The sequence below is a fragment of the Nannobrachium achirus genome (genome assembly GCF_963921795.1).
Source record: "Nannobrachium achirus genome assembly, chromosome: 2".
NCBI lineage: Eukaryota > Metazoa > Chordata > Actinopteri > Myctophiformes > Myctophidae > Nannobrachium > Nannobrachium achirus.
In genome coordinates, this window is record NC_137811.1 from 60426194 (window position 1) to 60446194 (window position 20001).

At 43.3% G+C, this 20001-nt stretch overlaps 1 protein-coding gene across 1 annotated transcript in view; it reads left to right on the top strand.

Annotated features, from left to right (window-relative positions):
* kif13a (kinesin family member 13A) overlaps nucleotides 1–20001 on the top strand; it is a gene marked incomplete at both ends in the record, with an annotated part of 101287 nt that overhangs the window by 31709 nt on the left and 49577 nt on the right. The window contains 5 exons of the mRNA XM_080743165.1: nucleotides 3113–3173; nucleotides 10374–10466; nucleotides 12209–12389; nucleotides 18203–18290; nucleotides 19462–19596. Of these exons, the coding sequence (XP_080599291.1) occupies nucleotides 3113–3173; nucleotides 10374–10466; nucleotides 12209–12389; nucleotides 18203–18290; nucleotides 19462–19596 (558 nt within the window). The remainder of the gene's footprint in view (nucleotides 1–3112; nucleotides 3174–10373; nucleotides 10467–12208; nucleotides 12390–18202; nucleotides 18291–19461; nucleotides 19597–20001) is intronic.

Sequence of the window (20001 nt, forward strand, 5' to 3'; positions counted from 1 at the left end):
ATGCTGACTGTGCACTAGCTGCAGGTCCCCAAACGTCCCCCTGCCAAGGACCCCCAAATAGCCAGAGCCTCTGGCTGTGCCCCCTCCCCCCTATTGCGAAATGAAAAGAAAATAGTGAAAATATACTATATATAAATATATACTATAACTGTCAGTGCAGCGAGAATGTAGAATTACTATAAATCAGCGGTTCTCAAAGTGGGGCCCTCGGGGGTCATTGAGGGGGTTCCAGGGGGTCCCCAGGAAAATGTATTAATATAGCATCAAAATCATTTGAACCCCTTTATCCTCGTTTTTTACGTTGGCTATTCAAAAACACTGTATACATACTTCGTCACTTTGTGCTGAGTTTGTACATCTGCTATTTTTGAACATTTTTGAAACATCTTTGTAACACAAATCTTCTCTTCCCCCCCCCCCCCCCCCCCCCCCACACACACACACACACACACACTCCTTTCCAATTGGCCGCAGCCCCTACTTTTCAAAGCTGTGCCCTAGCCGGTGCCCTTTACTACCATTAGAAAACAGTTCAATCATTTTGGGTTAGACATTCACAGGGGGAAATCAGCTCTGGCGGCCCAGCATCACCGGCTGCCAGTTGGCTGCAACGTGTGCACTGTGCAGATGTGCTGTGCTTTCAGCACCATTCCTTCAGCATTCTGGAGATAAAACTTGAAATGCGATGTGGCTGAATTGACACAAAATGCCAATTTGCATGTTATATTATTCCTGGGTCCATTGGGAAGAACAGACAAGAGAGTTTTGCAACACGTACAGTTAATCTCAATAAGACATGACCCAAACATAGGTTCTGTACTGTACACATGGTTGATGTTAAGTTTGTTGACCAGCAGGAGGAGTAGCGCTGTCACGATATGACATTTTACATGATGATTAATTGTCACTCAAATAATTGCGATTAACAATTTAATTGTGTTTTTGTCGTTGATAATTACATTTCTGTTTGGCTTTTAGGCTTTGAAGTTGCACCTGGCAGATATGACACATAACCTAAATACACAAAGAAATTACTGACTTATTTGACAACTTTCTACTTAAAAAATAACATTGATAGTGGAAATAGCCCATCTACAAGCGTTGTGAGCTTGTAGATCTGCTATTTCCACTATTTCTTTTTTTCAGAGTGTTTATTTTTACCCATTGAAACCGGGCGGGAAAGCATCTGTGTCACTTTAGATTTTTGCGTTGGCTTTCTGCCACGCTGCGAGCTTGTGCATCTGCTATTTTTGAACTTTATTTTTGAAAACCTGAAAGTGTGAGGACTACTGATTTAGAAGGCATTTGTAGAATCGGCATCAGGTCTTAATGGGTTAATAATCGTTTGTGTTCCGGCTTGGATCAGTTTAACTTTCGTAGTATACTATTAAGTTCCTATTTTCGGTATCACAAAGAAAACTAATTTTAAAGAAAAAAATACAGACTTCTTTTTTTTTTACATAAATGTTTTTGTGTGTGTGTGTTTTGCCAATTATTTGGGGGCCCTTTTGCAATATCTTCACGGCCCACCAGTGTGCTCCGGCCCACAGGTTGGGAACATAGGGCAGGGGTCTTCAACGTTTTCAGGCCAAGGACCCCTTAGTCGAGACAGAGAGATGAAGCAGGGACCCCCACAACAGATACCATATACTGTAGTTTTGTTTGACAGCACAATCATCAGCGTATTTTGGATTCATGTCAATTTGTGATATTTAACCACTTGAACCGTCAATACTTAAACTTGACCTTTCAATCTGTACTTAGCTCTTTTTCCCCTCTACACTAAACCTCTTTGCTGGAAATAGCCGATCTACAAGCTCACAAGACCTTGCAGTGCGAGGCGTTGTGGAGCTTGTAGATCTGCTATTTTTGGCTAAAAAGTTCTTTGAATATGGATTATGGACGCTAGGGTTCAAGTGGTTAATATAAAAAAGGAGGAAAAAAAGGCTTCTATCACACAAAGATTTGGAGGACCCCCTGTAGCAACTCTGAGGACCCCCTAGGGGTCCCGGGCCCCCTGTTGAAGACCCCTGACATAGGGCCATGGGCTGAGGGCTGGTCCTCTGCTCGCCACTCCCAGGAACAACTCCAGAAGCGTTGCCTTGGAGACCGGGGTCACTGGGAGCTGGAATGTCTAGTGGGGAGCGCTGACCCTGATTTATGATTTCATCTGAGTCCCCGCCGCCCTGACAACACAGAGCCCCGGGCTAACAGTGGATCCGTTCGGATAGAGTCCTACCAACAACCTATTATCTCTAATGCAGGGGTCTTCAACGTTTTCAGGCCAAGGACCCCTTAGTTGAGAGAGAGAGATGAAGCAGGGACCCTCACAACCTTTTCATAGATTCCATATAGTTTAATCGTTTGACAGCACAATCATCAGTGTATTTTGGATTCTTGTCAATTTGTGTTTTCAGATATTTAACCACTTGAACCGTCAATACTTAATAAACTTGACCTTTCACTCTGCACTTAGTCTGCTCTTTTTCCCCTCTACACCAAAGCTCTTTGCAGAAAATAGCCGAGCTACAAGTTCACAACGCCTCGCAGCGCAAGGCGTTGTGAACTTGTAGATCTGCTATTTTTGGCCAAAGTTCCCTGAATATGGACGCAGGGGTTCAAGTGGTTAATATAAAAAAGGAGAAAAAAAGGTTTCTATCACACAAAGATTTGGAGGAACCCCTGTAGTAACTCTGAGGACCCCCGATGTGGTGTGGATTTTGCCATCCACTTCAGTTGGAATGATTTTTAAAACTATATCTTATATTGCTTGGTTTGAACGTCTCTTCATACTTGGTTGCCGGCCATGCCACAAATAAAAAATGGCCGGTCTACAAGCTCACAATGCATTGCGATGCGACGTGTTGTGAAAATCTGTTATTTTCAGCGTGTGACACAGTGGTGCGCAACAAAGTCTAAATCAGTCGTAACGCTGATTAGTTGTGACTGAGTTAATCTAAAACTCACACAGACGTACGTGCAGTGAGCCTAGCTTAAGGCGTCTGCCCTCAAACGTTAGCTAGACTGCACATGCTTGGGGACAGGTGTCTGTTTGCAAAACGCGTGTGTGTGTGTTTATTAAGCTCCCTCATGCTCTCTGTGTCTCACGCAGGTGTTTGCCTTCGACCACTGCTTCTGGTCAATGGACGAGTCCAACGTTCCCAAGTACGCCGGTGAGTCACTCACCAGTGTTGCTATTAAACCCATTAAAAAACATATGTTTACCGTACTTTCTATATCAGTGGTGCTCAAACTTTTTCATGTCAAGGACCGCCAGAATGATATGTATTTGGCCGCGGACCCCCGTCTCAAAATATGTTGTTACAGGGACCCCCTGCTTTAAAAGAAAATATATTCAGATATTGCACAAATGTTCATGCTTTCAAAAATAGCAGATATACAAGCTCATATACAGTATCTGCTATTTTTGAATAGTCATGGTATAAAAAAAAGGAGTAGTTCACCCCCAAAATGACTTTTTTTCTATTGATTACTCATTCCATAGAGACTTGAGTTCAATAATATTTTTTTGTATTTGTCGCACTCCTAAGACAAAAATGTGATTATAGTAAATTTACCCCCATTGATTCCGGATGAGGACCCAAATGCATGGCCCTGGATGGGGACCCAAATACATAGCACTGGATGGGGAAACCGTCAGGGTAAGTTTACTATAATCAAATTTTTGTCTGAATGCGACAAAAAACTAAAAATATTATTGAACTCAAGTCTCCAAGCCGTGAGTAAAAATGTAATTTTGGGGGTGAACTACCGGTACTCCTTTAATGGGTTAAGAACTCCAGACATGTCTCAGGCTCCTGTGGAAGCTGCCAGGTGAGCGCTGTATGCTGCAGCTGCATGGAAAGTTGTGGTTCTTACGTCATGCAAAAGAGCCATACAGCAAGCCTGCATTTGCATTTTGACTGAGCCAATTTAAACGAATGAACGAGTCAGTGTCTTTTGTCCTGGATGGTAAAGTGGTCCGGCGTAACACAAGCCATTGGGCTAAAAACCCCAGGACTAAAATCCACTCGTCCTAGACAATTTGGCTGGCAGCTGCCACTCTAACACTATAGTTTACAGTTGGTGCTGGTGTGAATAATAAATCAATGGCCATTTACTATTATCATTAATACTACTAGAAGCTGGGCCGCCCAGTCGGCGACCTGGCCAACTCGGGAACGATGTAAATAGGGAATGAATGCCCCGTCCTTTAATGCAAACTCCATTATACCTGTTGTCATAGGACCCGTTTTGACCATCTGTTTGCCTGTGTCCATTTATGCCCATATATGGAGATATCTGTATCTATCTGTCGGCGTCCATTTTATGTCCATATGGAGATCACTGCAGATATAGTTCTGGGTCCATTTTATGGCCCATATATGCCCATATATGGAGATATCTGTCTATTTGCGTCCATTTTATGCCCATATATGGAGATCTCTTTATCTGTCTGTCTGTGTCCCTTTATGCCCGTATATGGAGATCTTTGTGATTCTGCGTCCATTTTATGCCCATATATGCCATATATGGAGATATCTATCTGCGTCCATTTTATGCCCATATATGAGATCTCTGTCGCTTTTTGTTTGTTTCTTCTTTAAGCAGAATACGCAGCCTGCTTTAAATCTGCATCATTCAAGTCATCCTCCCAGTCCCACGCTTTGTTTGCTTGTCTTATGTTTGTCTTTGTCTCTTTTATTTTCTTTTTCTTTTTTGGAGCAGACCCCATGAATGCCCCACCCTTTAATGCAAACCCCAATATACCTGTTGTCCATAGGGACCCGTTTTGACCATCTGTTTGCCTTTGTCCCCTTATGCCCATATATAGAGATCTCTGCACACACAGTACCGGTTGCTGAAAACTCTGATGTCAGACATCAGCTCCGCATACGGGCATTCATAATGCAACAACAACAAGAGTAATAGCGGACTTCGGACATGGTTACATCTCCTTTTGTGGACATGTGCTTTCATGTACATTTCCCTATGCATGAACTCGAATGCTCGAGGTTCTTGAGACACACTTCACTTTCGCTAATAATAAATTACACCCCACAGAAGGCTTACAGACGCAGTTTGTTCCAACACATAATATATATTGGTTGCTGTCGGGGTGGAAACCTTGTATGTACAAAACCACTCCTCTTCTTTTATAAATCTATTAAAACCATTTTACAATAGGGGAAATAGTAGATCTACAAGTTTCACAACGCGTTGGCAATTTTCACTTCTTTGTGTGACAAAGTAGGGCATTAATCTGTGGCAAATAAAACATGTTGAAATATGGAGATATGAGGTTTTCTGCCCGACAGCGACGTTATACATAGAACACAGCTGTAAGCGAGGCAGATAAAGTGCATATTACAGGTGAATCGTTCACTTGCGGATACAAGCACCAAAATTGGCACACATAACTCCTTAGGCATTTGCTCTTTTCAGAAAACCATCTGGCCAAAAAAAAAATCAAGATGGCGGCCAATTTTCATGATGGCCGCCATTGAATATACAGTAATCTTGCATTCCGCAATAAAATGTCCTATTTGAATAATTTTGGTGTCAAATCATACATTTTATCACTATGTTAGAATCCAAATTTTGGACCCATGGACTTACTCAATGGCTTCCTTGTACCATATATCAGTCCCCGAATCTTAATATTCTGCTAATAGTGTGGGTGCGATGCGTCCAAAAAACAGCTCCCGTAGGATTTTTGTGCTAAAATTGATCTTTTTGCAGATCCTGGTTCTATAGATTCCAAACTATATGAGAAAATGATGGGTGTCAACTTTTCCGGATCCCCACCCCCTTTCTGGGGGTCATCTAGTTTGGGACCTGCCAGAACAGTACGCCAGCCAGTTAATGTCCAATTTTCTTAATATTAGGGTTGTTTTGTAGGTTTTAAAACATTCTGAGTTCATTTATTACACTTTTGAAGCAGCCAGAATAAGCTTTCTGACTTTTGGTTGGGGTCTTTCCTCACCTGGGACCCCCCAGATGGACCCCTGAGCCTTTCTCAGTACTCGCTCTGCTCCTGCTCCAGAACAATGTCATATTAGATCATAATTGAAGCATAAACTTTTTTTCTGAAAACAAAAAAAAAGTAGTAACAAATACCAGGGGTCTTCCACAGGGGCTTCGGGACCCCTGGGGGTCCTCGGAGTTACTACCTAGTGTGATAAGAAGTGTACTTCTAAGGATTTCTTTGCTAAAATGTATTTTTTTACTGCTTTGGCTTTTATAGGGACCAAACTGTCAGAAAATGATGGGTGTCAGATTTTCCTGACCCCAGCCCCCTTTCTGCGGGGTCATCTATTTTAGGACCTCGCAGAACAGTATGTCAGCCAGTTAATGTCCAATTTTCATAATATTAGATTGTTTTGAATGTTTTAAAACATTCTAAGTTCATATATTGCACTTTTGAAGCAGCCAGAATAACCTTTATGACTTTTGGTGGGGGTCTCTCCTCACCTGGGACCCCCGGAATGACCCCTGAGCCTATCTCAGTACAGTCCTTGCTCTGCTCCTGCTCCAGACATTGTCAAATTAGATCATAATTGAAGCATAAAAGCTTTTGTACCTGTACCTGGGCTATGTTAGCTAATACCAGGGGTCTTCACACAGGGTCTGGGACCCCCAGGTGTCCTCAGCGTTACTACAGGGGGGCCATCCAAACGGCTGTTTTCAGTTTTGGCCCTATTCTTGCAAGAATAATATTAGAAACTGTTAGTTTTATGTATCCTGGGTTTATGTAGTGTACTTGATGGTTTATTAGTATTCTCAGTATTATTTACTAGTTAGATGCCTCAGGGTGCCAATTCTTTGCCATCTGGCCAGTGATGTATTGGACCTGTTACCCATATATGGAGACCCCAGGTACCCATATATGGAGATCCATGTACTGTATATGGAGATATGCTGTGAGAGCCCAAACATGCTTACTCAGTTATTTGTTATGCGAAAGTACTATGATGTCCATGACAACTGACAACATACCCTTTTATGCCCATACATGGAGATCCCTGTCTGTAGAACCAGTCACACAGATATGGGCTGTCTTGGCCATCTGTCTTGGCCATATATGGATTCTGTTAGTGTGGTATGTGGCCTCCATATATGGGCATTCCCATATGAAGTCCTGTTAGATATGGGCTTAATATTGAAGACATCAGGGAACTCCATATATGGACCTTGTCATACATCTTGAATCTATGACCTCAGCATCAAAGGCTGGATTGGGGTATGTCCCTGTGACAAACTATTATCATGTCCACTAGGGGTACTTAATGTACATCAAGCAGCCTCACAGAAACAGGACATAGACTCCTGCCCTATGAGCCTCAGGGCTGGGCAGTGGGTTGCCTTTGGCCAAAGACAGAACTTAAAGTGGATTCTGTTCATGACCTGTGTTGCACTCTTGCAGAAAAGAGCAAAGGGATGCTCTTCTTCCATGCCTTCACTGGCTGCGATGTTTCAGCATTCCGCGGAAAGGGGAAGAAGTCTGCGTGGCAAACCTGGAATGTTTGTGATGAGGCTTCCGGTGTCTTCAGCAAACTCAGCCATTACCCACCTGTAGTGGATGATGAAGACCTGAAAACGAGAAGTTTGTGGTCATGATGTACGACCGATCCAGCACAGCTGAAGGTGTCAATGATGCGAGGTTGGACTTGTTTGCTCGGAAGCAGAGGCCATACGAAGCCATTCCTCCAACGCAAGCAGCACTGAAGCAACATGTGAAGCGCGCTTCCTATCAAGCGGCCTGCATCTGGAGTCAGTCAACAGTATGTCAACCAGAAATGCAGACTCCTGACAACTGGGGCTGGACCAAGAAAGGAGATCTGTGGCAGATTGATTGGACTGAGCTCCCACCCAATGCAGAGAGTTGCCAGCAGCTGACCAAGTGTGGATGCAAGTTGGAATGCACTGTGCAGCTGCAGGTGCGAGGTTTAGAAGCGTTGTAGTCTAGGCCTACTATACTATTGTACTATACTGCCTAGGCCCTAGATAAAAAAAAACTACCTCCTGCCTCGACGGGATCATCACCTTATCGTGGTGAGGCAGTTTGCGTGTCTCCATGACCACCAGAGCTATGTCGGCAGGAGTCTTGTACTCCTGGCAGGGTTACCCAAGTCGAAAAGGTCGAAGAATAGAGACTAGACAAAGAGTGATCCCACAGCGCTATTATATCTACCATGCATTTTAGCCGCGTCAGCCGCTGTGCATTGAAATACGCTCTGTTGAGTTACTACATTACTACATTACCCCCCCCCCCCCCCCCACACACACACACACACACACACACACACACACACACACATACACACTATAAACCTCTAACAATACTAAGATATACACTACCACCCATTTTACCCGAGTCAGACATAACACAAACCTCTAATTTAGCAGAATATTAGGATTCCGGGACTGATATATGGTACAAGGAAGCCAGTGAGTAAGTCCATGGGTCCAAATTTGGATTCTACATAGTGAAAAATGTATGATTTGACACCAAGATCATTCAAATAGGACAGGTCTATGGTATTTTATTATTTAATGCAAGATTACTGTATATTCAATGGCGGCCATCTTGAAAAATGGCCGCCATCTTGAAATTTGATTTGGCCAGATGGTTTTATGAAAAGAGCAATCCCTAAGGAGTATGTGTGCCAATTTTGGTGCTTGTATCCGCAAGTGAACGATTATTTCTGTTATCTGCCCGGCTACTGAGGTCACTGCTCCTGTCTCCAGTACGTGCCAGATTTACATAGTCATTGTCGATGCATTTGCGTTTTGTCGTAGCCGCGGCTTCTCGCTCAGTTTTGTGATGGAAATGAAGCGACCCATATGTGGTTGGCACCGAAGAGACGGGGCAATCTGTTGAGGCGAGGGCCGCCTGAAGGGCCTGGGCCGCCCAGGCTTTATTTAGATCATTAAACAGCTGCCCCATTCACCAGCAGCATGACAGCGAGCAAAACACAAGAGATCTCTCTGCACGCTCTGCCCAGCACTTTCCACATGACCACACAGGAATCTGCCACCTTTCATGAACCCCCCCCCTTCTCTCTCTCTCTCTCTCTCTCTCTCTCTCTCTCTCTCTCTCTCTCTCTCTCTCTCTCTCTCTCTCTCTCTCTCTCCCTCTCTCTCTCCCCCCCCCCAGCTCTCTTAATTTGGGTTTGTTTCGTTTGTTTGGGAGTCTTTGTCCATTTTCTGTTTTATTTTAGAGGAGAGAAGACAAGCTATAATTATCATAAGTAGGTTACGGGCATTACAGCAGAAGTTGTTACCGGTATGCAACGCTCATGCTCACTCGACATCGCTGACATATATGTATGTCAGCGATGATATGTCAGCGATCTGTTATGTAACTAACAGATTTACAGAATGTCTCTCTATGTCTGTTTCTACAGTATATGCATGTACTTATGTTGTCTCTACTGACTTACCTTTAGCCACTTAAACTCTATATATATGACTTAGCCATAACCATACATATAAGGAGTTCCCAATGCAGATACCGGTATGGAGATGTGTTGTCAACTTGTCATGGCATCAGGCACAAACAAATCAGTCAACTCCATATTATGGGCCCAAAAGGGGCCATGCCCATAATATATGGGCATATATACAGTATATAGTGTATACTGATGACATCAGCCATCTCCATATAACTGTATGGGCATAAAAGGGACAAGGACTGAGAGACACAGAGATTCGGTTGTCCAGAGCCACAGATCCGATCAGAAATATGTGACCGTCCGACTTCAAACTTAGTGTGTGCTGCAGCAAGGACTCAAGGGAATGCCCGCTGTCAAGTAGTTCGATATCCAGTTGACCAGAAACCACCGATCCAACCAATTTGCCCATATATGGGCATTCCAATATATTTATGACCTGATGAAGGCCAGCTGATGGCCGAAACGTCGTCAAACTTTATGTTTTAGAACGTAATAAACACTGTGGAGCATCAGCTGTTGTGAGGACTTCTATTCTTTTTAATCCTATGTTGACCTGAGCCCAGCACCAGCACTTGGAAAGGATGTGCGCATCACCTTGTTCCTTTAAGTTTAACCCATTCCAATATATGAGCACATACTGATGACATCAGGGATCTCCAGGCCATATATGGGCATACAAGGTACAACTACTGACAGATACAGAGATCTCCATAGATGAACATAAAAGGGACACAGACAGACGATACAACGGGTATCTGACAAAGCACACGGCCTGACTCGGACATCTTGGTTGGATCAATTTGACTGTCCATACCTTCCATACAGAAAGAACTGTGAGGCTGTAGAACAGTATTCTTGTGTAAAAAGGGCTTATTTCTTTTACCATAATGCCTTTTTTTACTCTTTGCTTTTAAGGTCAAGAGGTGGTGTTCAAGTGCCTCGGAGAGGGAATACTTGAAAATGCATTCCAAGGATACAATGCCTGCATATTTGCCTATGGACAAACAGGTAATTGAATATCAAGTTTACATTTTAAATGTAATTTCATATCGATTCGATCATGCAGCATACTCTTTTTGGAGAATCGCCTAAGATGCTAGATCGTATGTCAAGTTCTAAATTAGATCTGCAATCCCACTAGTGGCTCTTCCATAGTAGCCTGCTCATACAGAACAGGAAGAGAACACTGGCAAATCACTCACCATGTATCCTTCCTCTCCCTGAATGGCTCTTTCATCCCACTTCCTGTCCGAGAGGATTTTATACATGACATCTATATCTAACTATTAATTTACCGAATGTCTGTCTGTCTGATGTCTGTCTGTACTCTGACTTTTGATTACTTTGAACCCACATATGGTATATCAGCCCTTAACTTCAAATAACTTTTAATTATATGTTGATGAATATAGGCATGATTTCCTCTAGTCAAGGCAAAGCAAATCTCTTGCTTTGCTATAAGAATAAGAGTCTCAAAGCCCCACTAGCAGTGCCTAGAGTCTAGGCACTGCTAGTGGGGCTTTGAGACTCTTATCCTTACACATGAATGTGCAAACAAGCTTGGTTTTTGAGTTGTTGTATCTAGCAATGGCGGCCAAGTAACAAACTATACGAGTCAGCTAACGAGCTAAATAGTACACTAAAATATGTCTCTGAAAACATTCACGAGAAATAGGCATTACTTAATCTTGATTCACATTTGATCAGCACTGTCTGTTTGACAGTCTGATGGGAATTTTGCAAACGGACTGTGTTTGCGGTGGACGGATCTCATTTGCGAGAGGTTTATGCAACCATCTTAATTCAAATTCCATAAGCAGCGACTAGTTGCAAACCTCGCCGTGTCATATCCATCGTGCACTGCGTGGTCACATCATGCTCTCCATAGGAAATGTATTAATTAATTAATTAATTAATTGATTGATTGGATGCCTTGACTTGATGTCAGCCAACATATCCAAGTGTCTGTAGCATACTGCCTGATCTAGTTGGTTGTGCATTGTGTGTCAGACTGAATATAGCAAATCCACAAGCTAAAAAAGATCTCCCGTGCAAGACACTGACACACAACTAAATATAAATCAGGCCTAGAGTTCTGCTGCTAGTGGTGCCAAAAGTCAAGTCGGTTTGTTAAACTGACTTGATATTTCAGATGTTATTTTCAATAAGTCAAAATGTCATTGTTACAGTTTGGCTTCACTGGGGGTGCACCGGTAGGTGACCGTATTGCGCCTCGATCACATTTTCCCGGTTAGATTCCTGATGGAATCAAGAAGAGACAGGAAGGAATGTAAATAAAACCCAAATGGTGGTCCTCAGAGTTACTACAGGGGGTTCTCCAAATCTTGTGTGATAAGAACTTTATCTTTTCTATACTAACCACTTGCACCCTAGTATCCCTATTCTGTGTGGAACATTAGCTAAGGTCTCGCGCTGCGAGGCATTATGAGCTTGTAGATCTGCTATTCTTGGCAACGAGGTTTGGTGTAGAGTGAAAATAAAAGCAGACCAAGTATTGATGGTTCGAGTCGTTCAATGTCTAAAATACACATTAAACCAACAACCTACACTGATGATATTGCTGTCAAACAAGTCTAAGCTGTCTCAGAAATCTATGAAAATGTTTAATCTGCAACACAATTTTATACAATACGTAGTGGGCGTCCCTGCTTTATCTATCTCTCAGCTAAGGAGGCCTGAAAACATTGAAGACCCCTGTTCTATTCTAAATGTGGTGTGCTTGTCTCCAGGTTCAGGGAAGTCCTTTTCCATGATGGGGAATGGGGAGCAGCCGGGTCTGATCCCCAGACTGTGCTGCTCCCTGTTTGAGAGGGTCCACAGGGAGGAGAGCCAAGCCCACTCCTTCAAGGTGGAGGTGTCCTATATGGAGATCTACAACGAGAAGGTCCGGGACCTGCTGGACCCTAAAGGGTGAGTCACTGTCTGTGTGTCGATGTCTCCTCCTTGTAAGGACACAGCCGGCAGCATGTGGAGTCAACCACTTCATATAGCAAGTTTTTGTTTTTAATTAAAGGAGTAGTTCACCCCCCGAATGACTTTTTTTTCCCTCTATTGATTACTACTTTTTGTTTTTTGTCGCATTCCTATGACAAAAAATGGACTATAGTAAATTTACCCCCATTGATTCCAGATGGGGGTACATTATTGTAATCAAATTATTGTCTTAGGAATGCGACAAAAGACTAAAAATATTATTGAACTCAAGTGTCCATGGCGTGAGTAATCAATAGGATAAAAAAGTCATTTTGGGGGTGAACTACTCCTTTAATACTACTTCGTAATACGAGAGTGTGGCACAAAAGTGGTGAAAATAGCAGATCTACAAGCTGCATTTGAGTTAGCTGATCGGCTATTTTCACTATTATACTTATAAAATAATAATACAAAAGGAAAGTGTTACACTCTCAGGGGTAAAAGGTTTGCACCCGACAGCGACCAAGTTTAGTTGACCAGGGTCCCCCAGGGCTCTGTACTATACTAGGTCCACTTTTTCCCCATTACACCAGGGGTCTTCAACGTTTTCAGGCCAAGGACCCATTAGTTGAGAGAAAGATGAAACAGGGACCTGTTTCATTGTTTGACGCTAGGGTTCAAGTAGTTAATATAAAAAAGATTTTATCAAACAAAAATTTGGAGGACGCCCTAGGGGTCCCGGACCCCTGTTGAAGACCCTTGCACTACACCATAGAAATCTGCTCACTGAAAATACTGATTTACAAGCTCGTTCCTAGTGAAGTAGTTAACCAGAGTGCCAACCTGAACTCAAAATACTGGTGCATATAAATCAGGAAACCCCAAAGGCTTTCAAAACAAACTCTTTTCAGAGGTTTTGTATCCGGGCGAGCCTGCACAAACACAGATATATTAAGGGTTAATTGCTCACAGGTGACCCCCCCCCACCCCCCAGGCTGACCCTCACCCTCACTTGCCACAGTGAGTGTGCTGTATTTTGCCCTAACAGTATTACAGTTATTGATGTATCATCGTGTCACGGTGAAATGAATCCAAAACAAGTATTCCATCTTCCTATTGACTGATGTAGCCATGGTTTAGTAAGTGGATATATATCCTTGTCTGACCTGAACACGCTGTCAGTGCTTCAGTCTCGTGGGTGCAGTGATGACCCGCAGTTCAAAACCCGGCCGGTTACACGAGAAGCACTGTGTGCTCGAGCTGCGGCGGTTGCTTTTCTCAGTTTTTTTGTTACGATTTACCCAATCTACGATACCGAACCCCCCAACTCTGTGTCTTGGTTTTCTTTTTTTTAAACTTAATTTTTATTTGCAGATTTAGTACATACAAACACAGAGCTGGGTTTACATTAGTACATCATGTCAAATGTCATTTTTCAGTCCATTTCAAAGTCAGTTTTCTGCGGTGACATCCTGTTGGGTTTTGTATATGTAACGGAGGTGATCCGAACCTCCCCACCCGGCTTCGAACCCAGGTCTCCCGCGTGAAAGTCAAATATCGTAACCATCACTCCAAAGGGACACCCCTATGGAACGAGAGCAGATACTAGACTTTTGAGGCTTCAGGCTGGGGCTGCGTCTCATCACACTGTGCGACGGTCTACGACCCACCACACTCACCCCCCCTTTGACCTCCTCCTACGGGGAAGCCGGATCCGGGTCACGGCACCAATGTAACGGAGGTGATCCGAACCTCCCCACCCGGCTTCAAACCCGGGTCTCCCGCGTGAAAGTCCAATATCTTAACCATCACTCCAAAGGGACATCCCTATGGAACGAGAGCAGATACTAGACTTTTGAGGCTTCAGGCTGAGGCTGCGTCTCATCACACTGTGCGACAGTCTACGACCCACCACATATACAGTCCATTTTTCCCATTTCTCAAGGAATAGTTCTTCTTGTAACCTGAGTTTGTGGGTAAATCTCTCCATCACATACTGTATATTTCCTCCACAATGCACAGCCACTGCTCACAAGTTAGACTAGAGGGTCATGTGTCTCGGTTTTCATCCCTGTTCATGGCTCTGTTGTGTCTAGCCGCTTTGCGAGAGGGGGCAAAAGCCGACAGAACGCCACTCGCGAGCAGGAAGCTCAACCCCTTCATTTCCTGTCGAACAGTGGACCGGTGTCATCCCCCCGACACTGCCTCATTCTTCCTGGTCCTGGTCTGATGTGGCTTGGCACGGCAGACGGACTGCAGGGGAGGGGGGGGGGGGGGGGGGGGGTCAGCGGCTGAGCGAGCGTGTTTCAGGGACATCTGTTAGCCCATTTAGGTCGGGAATTATTTTATACGTTAGCTATTGAAAAATAGCAGATATACAAGCTCACAGCGCGGCACCGAGTGCCGCACTGCAAGCTTGTAGATCTGCTATTTTTTGAAAAGTTGTGAAAATTTGTGCAAATCTTTGAATTTGAATTTTAAGCGAACATTTTGTAATTTTGCTTCTGGAACTAAATATTTTGAGATGGGGGTCCGTGGCCAAATACATATAATTTTGGGGGTCCTTTACATGAAAAGGTTTGAGCACCACTGACATAAAAACATATGTTAAACCTTAGGAGGAACGGAGGATTTAAACAACACTTATAGAATTGGGTCAAAATATCCAATGATTTTCATGATTTTGCAAAAATACTGTAGCAGATCTACAAGCTCACAGTGTGTTTGTTCACAGTCTAAATGGGTTAGTGGAGCTCAGTGCAGTGGAGGCGGTCAGCGTGGCCTTTGAGGGGAGCCCGGAGAGGAACTATACAGTGGAGCGCTCTGTGTGCGCCGGCTGCAGATGTCTGAAGACGCAGCCAGACGCATCTCCATGGCTGCTTCCTCCGGCTTATATAACCAGCAGGCCCCCGCGTTCTCTGTCTTTCTGTGACTCTGAGCCCGCAGATTGCTTCCAGGGCCCTGCACTGCTACTTGCCTTACTTGCGTATAATAGCAAACAATCCTTCTGTCACTACTTAGTTCCACCACATGTTGCGTGATTGCCTGTGATCTCTGTAGCTGTCGTGCCCCGTCTTGCGGTGGCGGGAGGAAGATTGCTTTGGATGTTGTCGTCGTGCCGGAGCGGTGAACTCTGGCCATGGCAGCGTTTGTGAATCCACAGGCCTGCAGTGGGCTGAGTTACTGTTTCCCAAACAGTGGGTCAGGACCCATTTGTGGGTCGCGGAACAATTTGTGTGGGTCGCGAGTAAATGTGACCATGTCCTTTTCTTCTTATTTCAAAAGATAAAAAAAAACAAAAAAACTTTTCATCAATTAGAAAGAATTCCAACATTTTTTTTTATAAATAAATACAATAAATAACAAATAATAAAGTTTAAGAAGTAGTGAAAATAGCAGAATAGCTGGTAGATCTGCTATATTCAGTAGTTTGGGTCCTGGGCAAACATCTAATCTCTCTTTGGGCTCTCGGGCTAAAAGGTTTGGGAACCACTGGGCTGTCAGTTGACTGTCAACTGATCTAAAGGATTTGTCCTGGACAGCTGGCAAACAGCCAGCTGAAGTTCAGCTTCAGTGGACCCACCTGCATCTAGTGAAACACACGCCTGACCTCCATTCAAGTATGCAATAATGTTTTCCAACTGCATAACAGTCTAGAGTTCAATCAAAAATATGAAATTTCATCTGGGAAAAACCTGAGCTAAAATAGCAACCCACAGCCATTCTCTTGAAGGTTGCTATTGTGTCTTTTTTTCTTTCTTTTTTTAAAGGGAAGAAGTCTTTTTAAGAAGCCTATTTGAAGCCATTTGATCACTAATCATGTTACATCTTTGGACAAAAACATTTTGTTTTTGGGAACATGACCCCCATATCCTGCAGACATTTAATAGCAGGCTCATTGATGTCAATTAAATGTTTCTCTTAATGTCCAAAGCCTCCATAATCCAGAATAATAGCCAGCATAAGCCATTCAATTACTCAAAAACGCTTGTGAATTTGTGAAGTTCACAATTGCCCTAGCAATGCTAGCACACGCGTCTTAAAGGTAATTGTTAATTTATTAGGAACAGAACTGTGACTTGTAATTATCTCTCACCTTTTCTTTAACCACTTTTCAGCGTCCCGGTGTCACTATTTTGGGCATGTCGTTATAGGCAAGAATTATGGCCATGTCATAGGTGAAAACAAAAATCTCTTCGTGTTGCGCTGTGAGATTGTAGATCTGCTATTTTTACTGTTTGTTGCACAGTGAAGTATATAGTGCTTATTACGTGATCACCTTTCTGGGGCAAACATTCAGCGAGAAAGCAGATCTAAAAAACTCACAACATGTCGGTAAGGAGATGTGGTGTAGGATAAAAAGGACCAAGTATAGAACCCTGGGGGACAGCAGTCAACGAAGCATATGTTTTAAGTCAGGGGTCTTCGTCAGGGGGTCCGGGACCCCTAGGGGGTCCTCAGAGCTCACAGCTCACAAGCTCACAACGCCTGGCATGAGCTACACAGCCAAAGGTGTGAGTAGCGCCAACCAAAATGTTGCCAAAATGGCTTGTAATACTGTTCAGTTTCCAGTTGATAACTTACATCAAGACTAAGAAAGTTTGAAAAATTTGAAAGTTTTCTGAAATTATATGTTTAGATATGCAAATTAGGCATTATATGTGCTAATAATGCCCAATTTGCATACTTTTCAGGTACGTAAATCTGAAGATTGGATAATGCCAGGTTCAAAACTAAATTTTGAGAAAACAGCCTTTAAAGATCAGACACCCCCCCATCCTATACAAACCAATTGTAACTTCAAACTCCATTTTAATCATGTTAGATTCATCAAAAACACCTGTCTGGTGAATCATACTGCCCTCCTAATAAGTGAGAGGGCCATGTTTCTTTGATTTGTCTTTTATTTATTTTTTATTGTCTATATATATCTATATTTTATAAAAAATTTATGAAAACAAATGATGTTAACTCGGCACCTTCACGTATGAAATGAACATCTATATGTGTATTTTGAACATTTATTTTGCATTAGTTTGAAAGAAGACATGTTTAGGAAGCAAAATAGTAAAAGAAAATGGACAATATATGTAGTTTTTTCCATACCTTATTACTGTGGGCAATCCTTCAATGCCCCAACTTAAGCAACAAAGTGAACACCAAAAGAACAGTATTGCAGGCCTGCCAGGCCATTTTGACCATTTTTGGAGGGGCGCTACCCACACGTTTGGCTGTGTTGCTCATTCCACAAATGCCAGATCCTTACAAGCTGTACCTCGTTGTAAAGGTGACAAATCAACGATAACAATGATATCAAACACAATACCATTTGGCATAATTAAAGGGGAGACATAATGGACCGAATGTTGGCAAATTTGGGGTCGGCGCTACCCACACGTCTGTACCTCTTTGTAAAGGTGATGAATCAACGATAAAAATGATATGAAACACAATTATTATTAACAGGGAGATATAATGGACAGAAGTCAAGTTTCCTTTCTTTTTTGCTTAGTTTATATGAAATCTATGGGAAGGTTGTGGAGGTCCCTGCTTCATCTCTCTCTCAACTAAGGGGTCAATGGCCTGAAAACATTTACCTGTAAGTGTTTAAGTTATGCCGTCACCAGGCTTGAAGACACAGGCTTCCCTTGTAATAGAATTAATTTCTATCTTTAAAATCTATTCAAGTTGAGTTGAAGTTAAGTTATCATTCATTCAGTACAAATTCAGCATTTCTGCACTCTCTGTTTCTTCTGTGTCATCTCCTTCTTCTCATGGACTAAACGTGTTGTTTATCCCCTGCTTCCCAGGAGCCGGCAGTCTCTGAAAGTACGAGAGCACAAAGTCCTGGGTCCATATGTAGACGGTCTGTCTCAGCTGGCTGTGACAGGCTTTGAGGTATGTCCTCGCCCTTCTATTACCACAGTAGCGTCATAAGCCCAACTGAACCCACCCAGCATACCTCACCAAAGCAGCACCAAAACATTCACACACACACGCTCAGGAAATGCATGCATTCGCTGAATTAGTCCTTCCCTAGCATCCTTCATATTTACACGACTATCACATCCATTGTTGATTCATGGCAGGAATTAAAGAAAGAAAACACTTCGGAGGGCAGGAATCCAGTGACACACACACACACACACACACACACCCACACACACACGCACACAAACACACGCACACACACACACACACACACACACACACACACACGCCCACACGCAAACACCCTCACAGAGCCTTGACGTGTGATATAGTCATGGGTTCTTTTTTTTTGTGTAGTCATGCCAAGTCTTGGCACGGCCTTCCTTAATTAAGTCTGGACGTCCCCCGCCCGTTTGTCTTTCCCCTGCTGATTATTAGCGCAGTGTGTTTCCCATAGCCTCGGCCCGCTGATAGCCTCAGCCCTGCTGCCCGCTGTGGCTCAGCCGAATCACATGGCAGGCAGCCATCTGTGAATACTGCCGGCCTTTGTTGTTATAGTACTGACCCATTTGCAACTTTAGCCTACACCCAGAGACGAGACCGGGCGCTCATTGTTCAGACGCTTACTCTTGCACGCGCAAACACATGTACTCCCATCACGAAACCAAGGTGCACGAATGAATCTCCCTCTCCCATCTCTCTGTTCAGTTTGTTTGTTTGCTTGTTTGTTTGTTTGAATGCATAAATTAATGTTCTATCTCAGTGGTTCCCAAACTTTTCAGGTCGAGACCCAAAAGAGAGATTAGACGATTGCCCGGGATGCAAACTAGTGAAAATAGGCGATCTACAAGCTCACAACACGTCGCTTTGCGCCGCGTTGTGAGCTTGTAGATCACCTATTTTCACTACTTCTTCATTCTGATTTTTTTTTTATTCAGTGAATTTCTTAGATTTGTTTGTTTGTTTGCTTTAAAATGTATAAAACGTTATAAAAAGACATATTTGTTTAAATGTAGGAATCATAAAAATTGGTCCGTGACCCTCAAATGGGTCCCAACTCAGTGTTTGGGAAACAGTGGTCTCTCTGTCTGTCTATCTGTCTATTTATCTGTCCTTTTCTCTCTCTCTCGCCCTGTAGGACATCGAGGTGTTGATGTCAGAAGGGAACAAGTCGCGGACGGTTGCAGCCACCAACATGAATGAGGAGAGCAGTCGCTCTCACGCCGTCTTCAGCATCATTGTCACACAAACGCTCTACGACCTCTGCTCCGGGGTCAGCCCTTCCTCCTGCACTCACTATTATTGATTGCGACCGAGGGTTGCAGTATACCATGAGAAATGTCACAGCTTGTCTGTCTGTCTGTCTTTGTCAGTCAGTCCGTCCGTCAGTACGCATTTCTACAGTCTATTGGTTCCCTTGTTACTGTGACATCACTCTGACATCATGCTCTGATGTCAGGGGAACCACTCTTAGTCTTAACAGAATGGGTTTGCTGCTCTGACATCACGCTCTGGCTTCATGTCCCTTTTATGCCCATATATTTTATGCCCATATATACAGTAGTTGATTACAGTATGTGATGTCAGAACATGCCCACATATGGGCATTCCCACATCACGCAAATTAATTACATCCTTGTCCGTTTTATGCCCATATACCGTATGGAGTTCCCTGTCC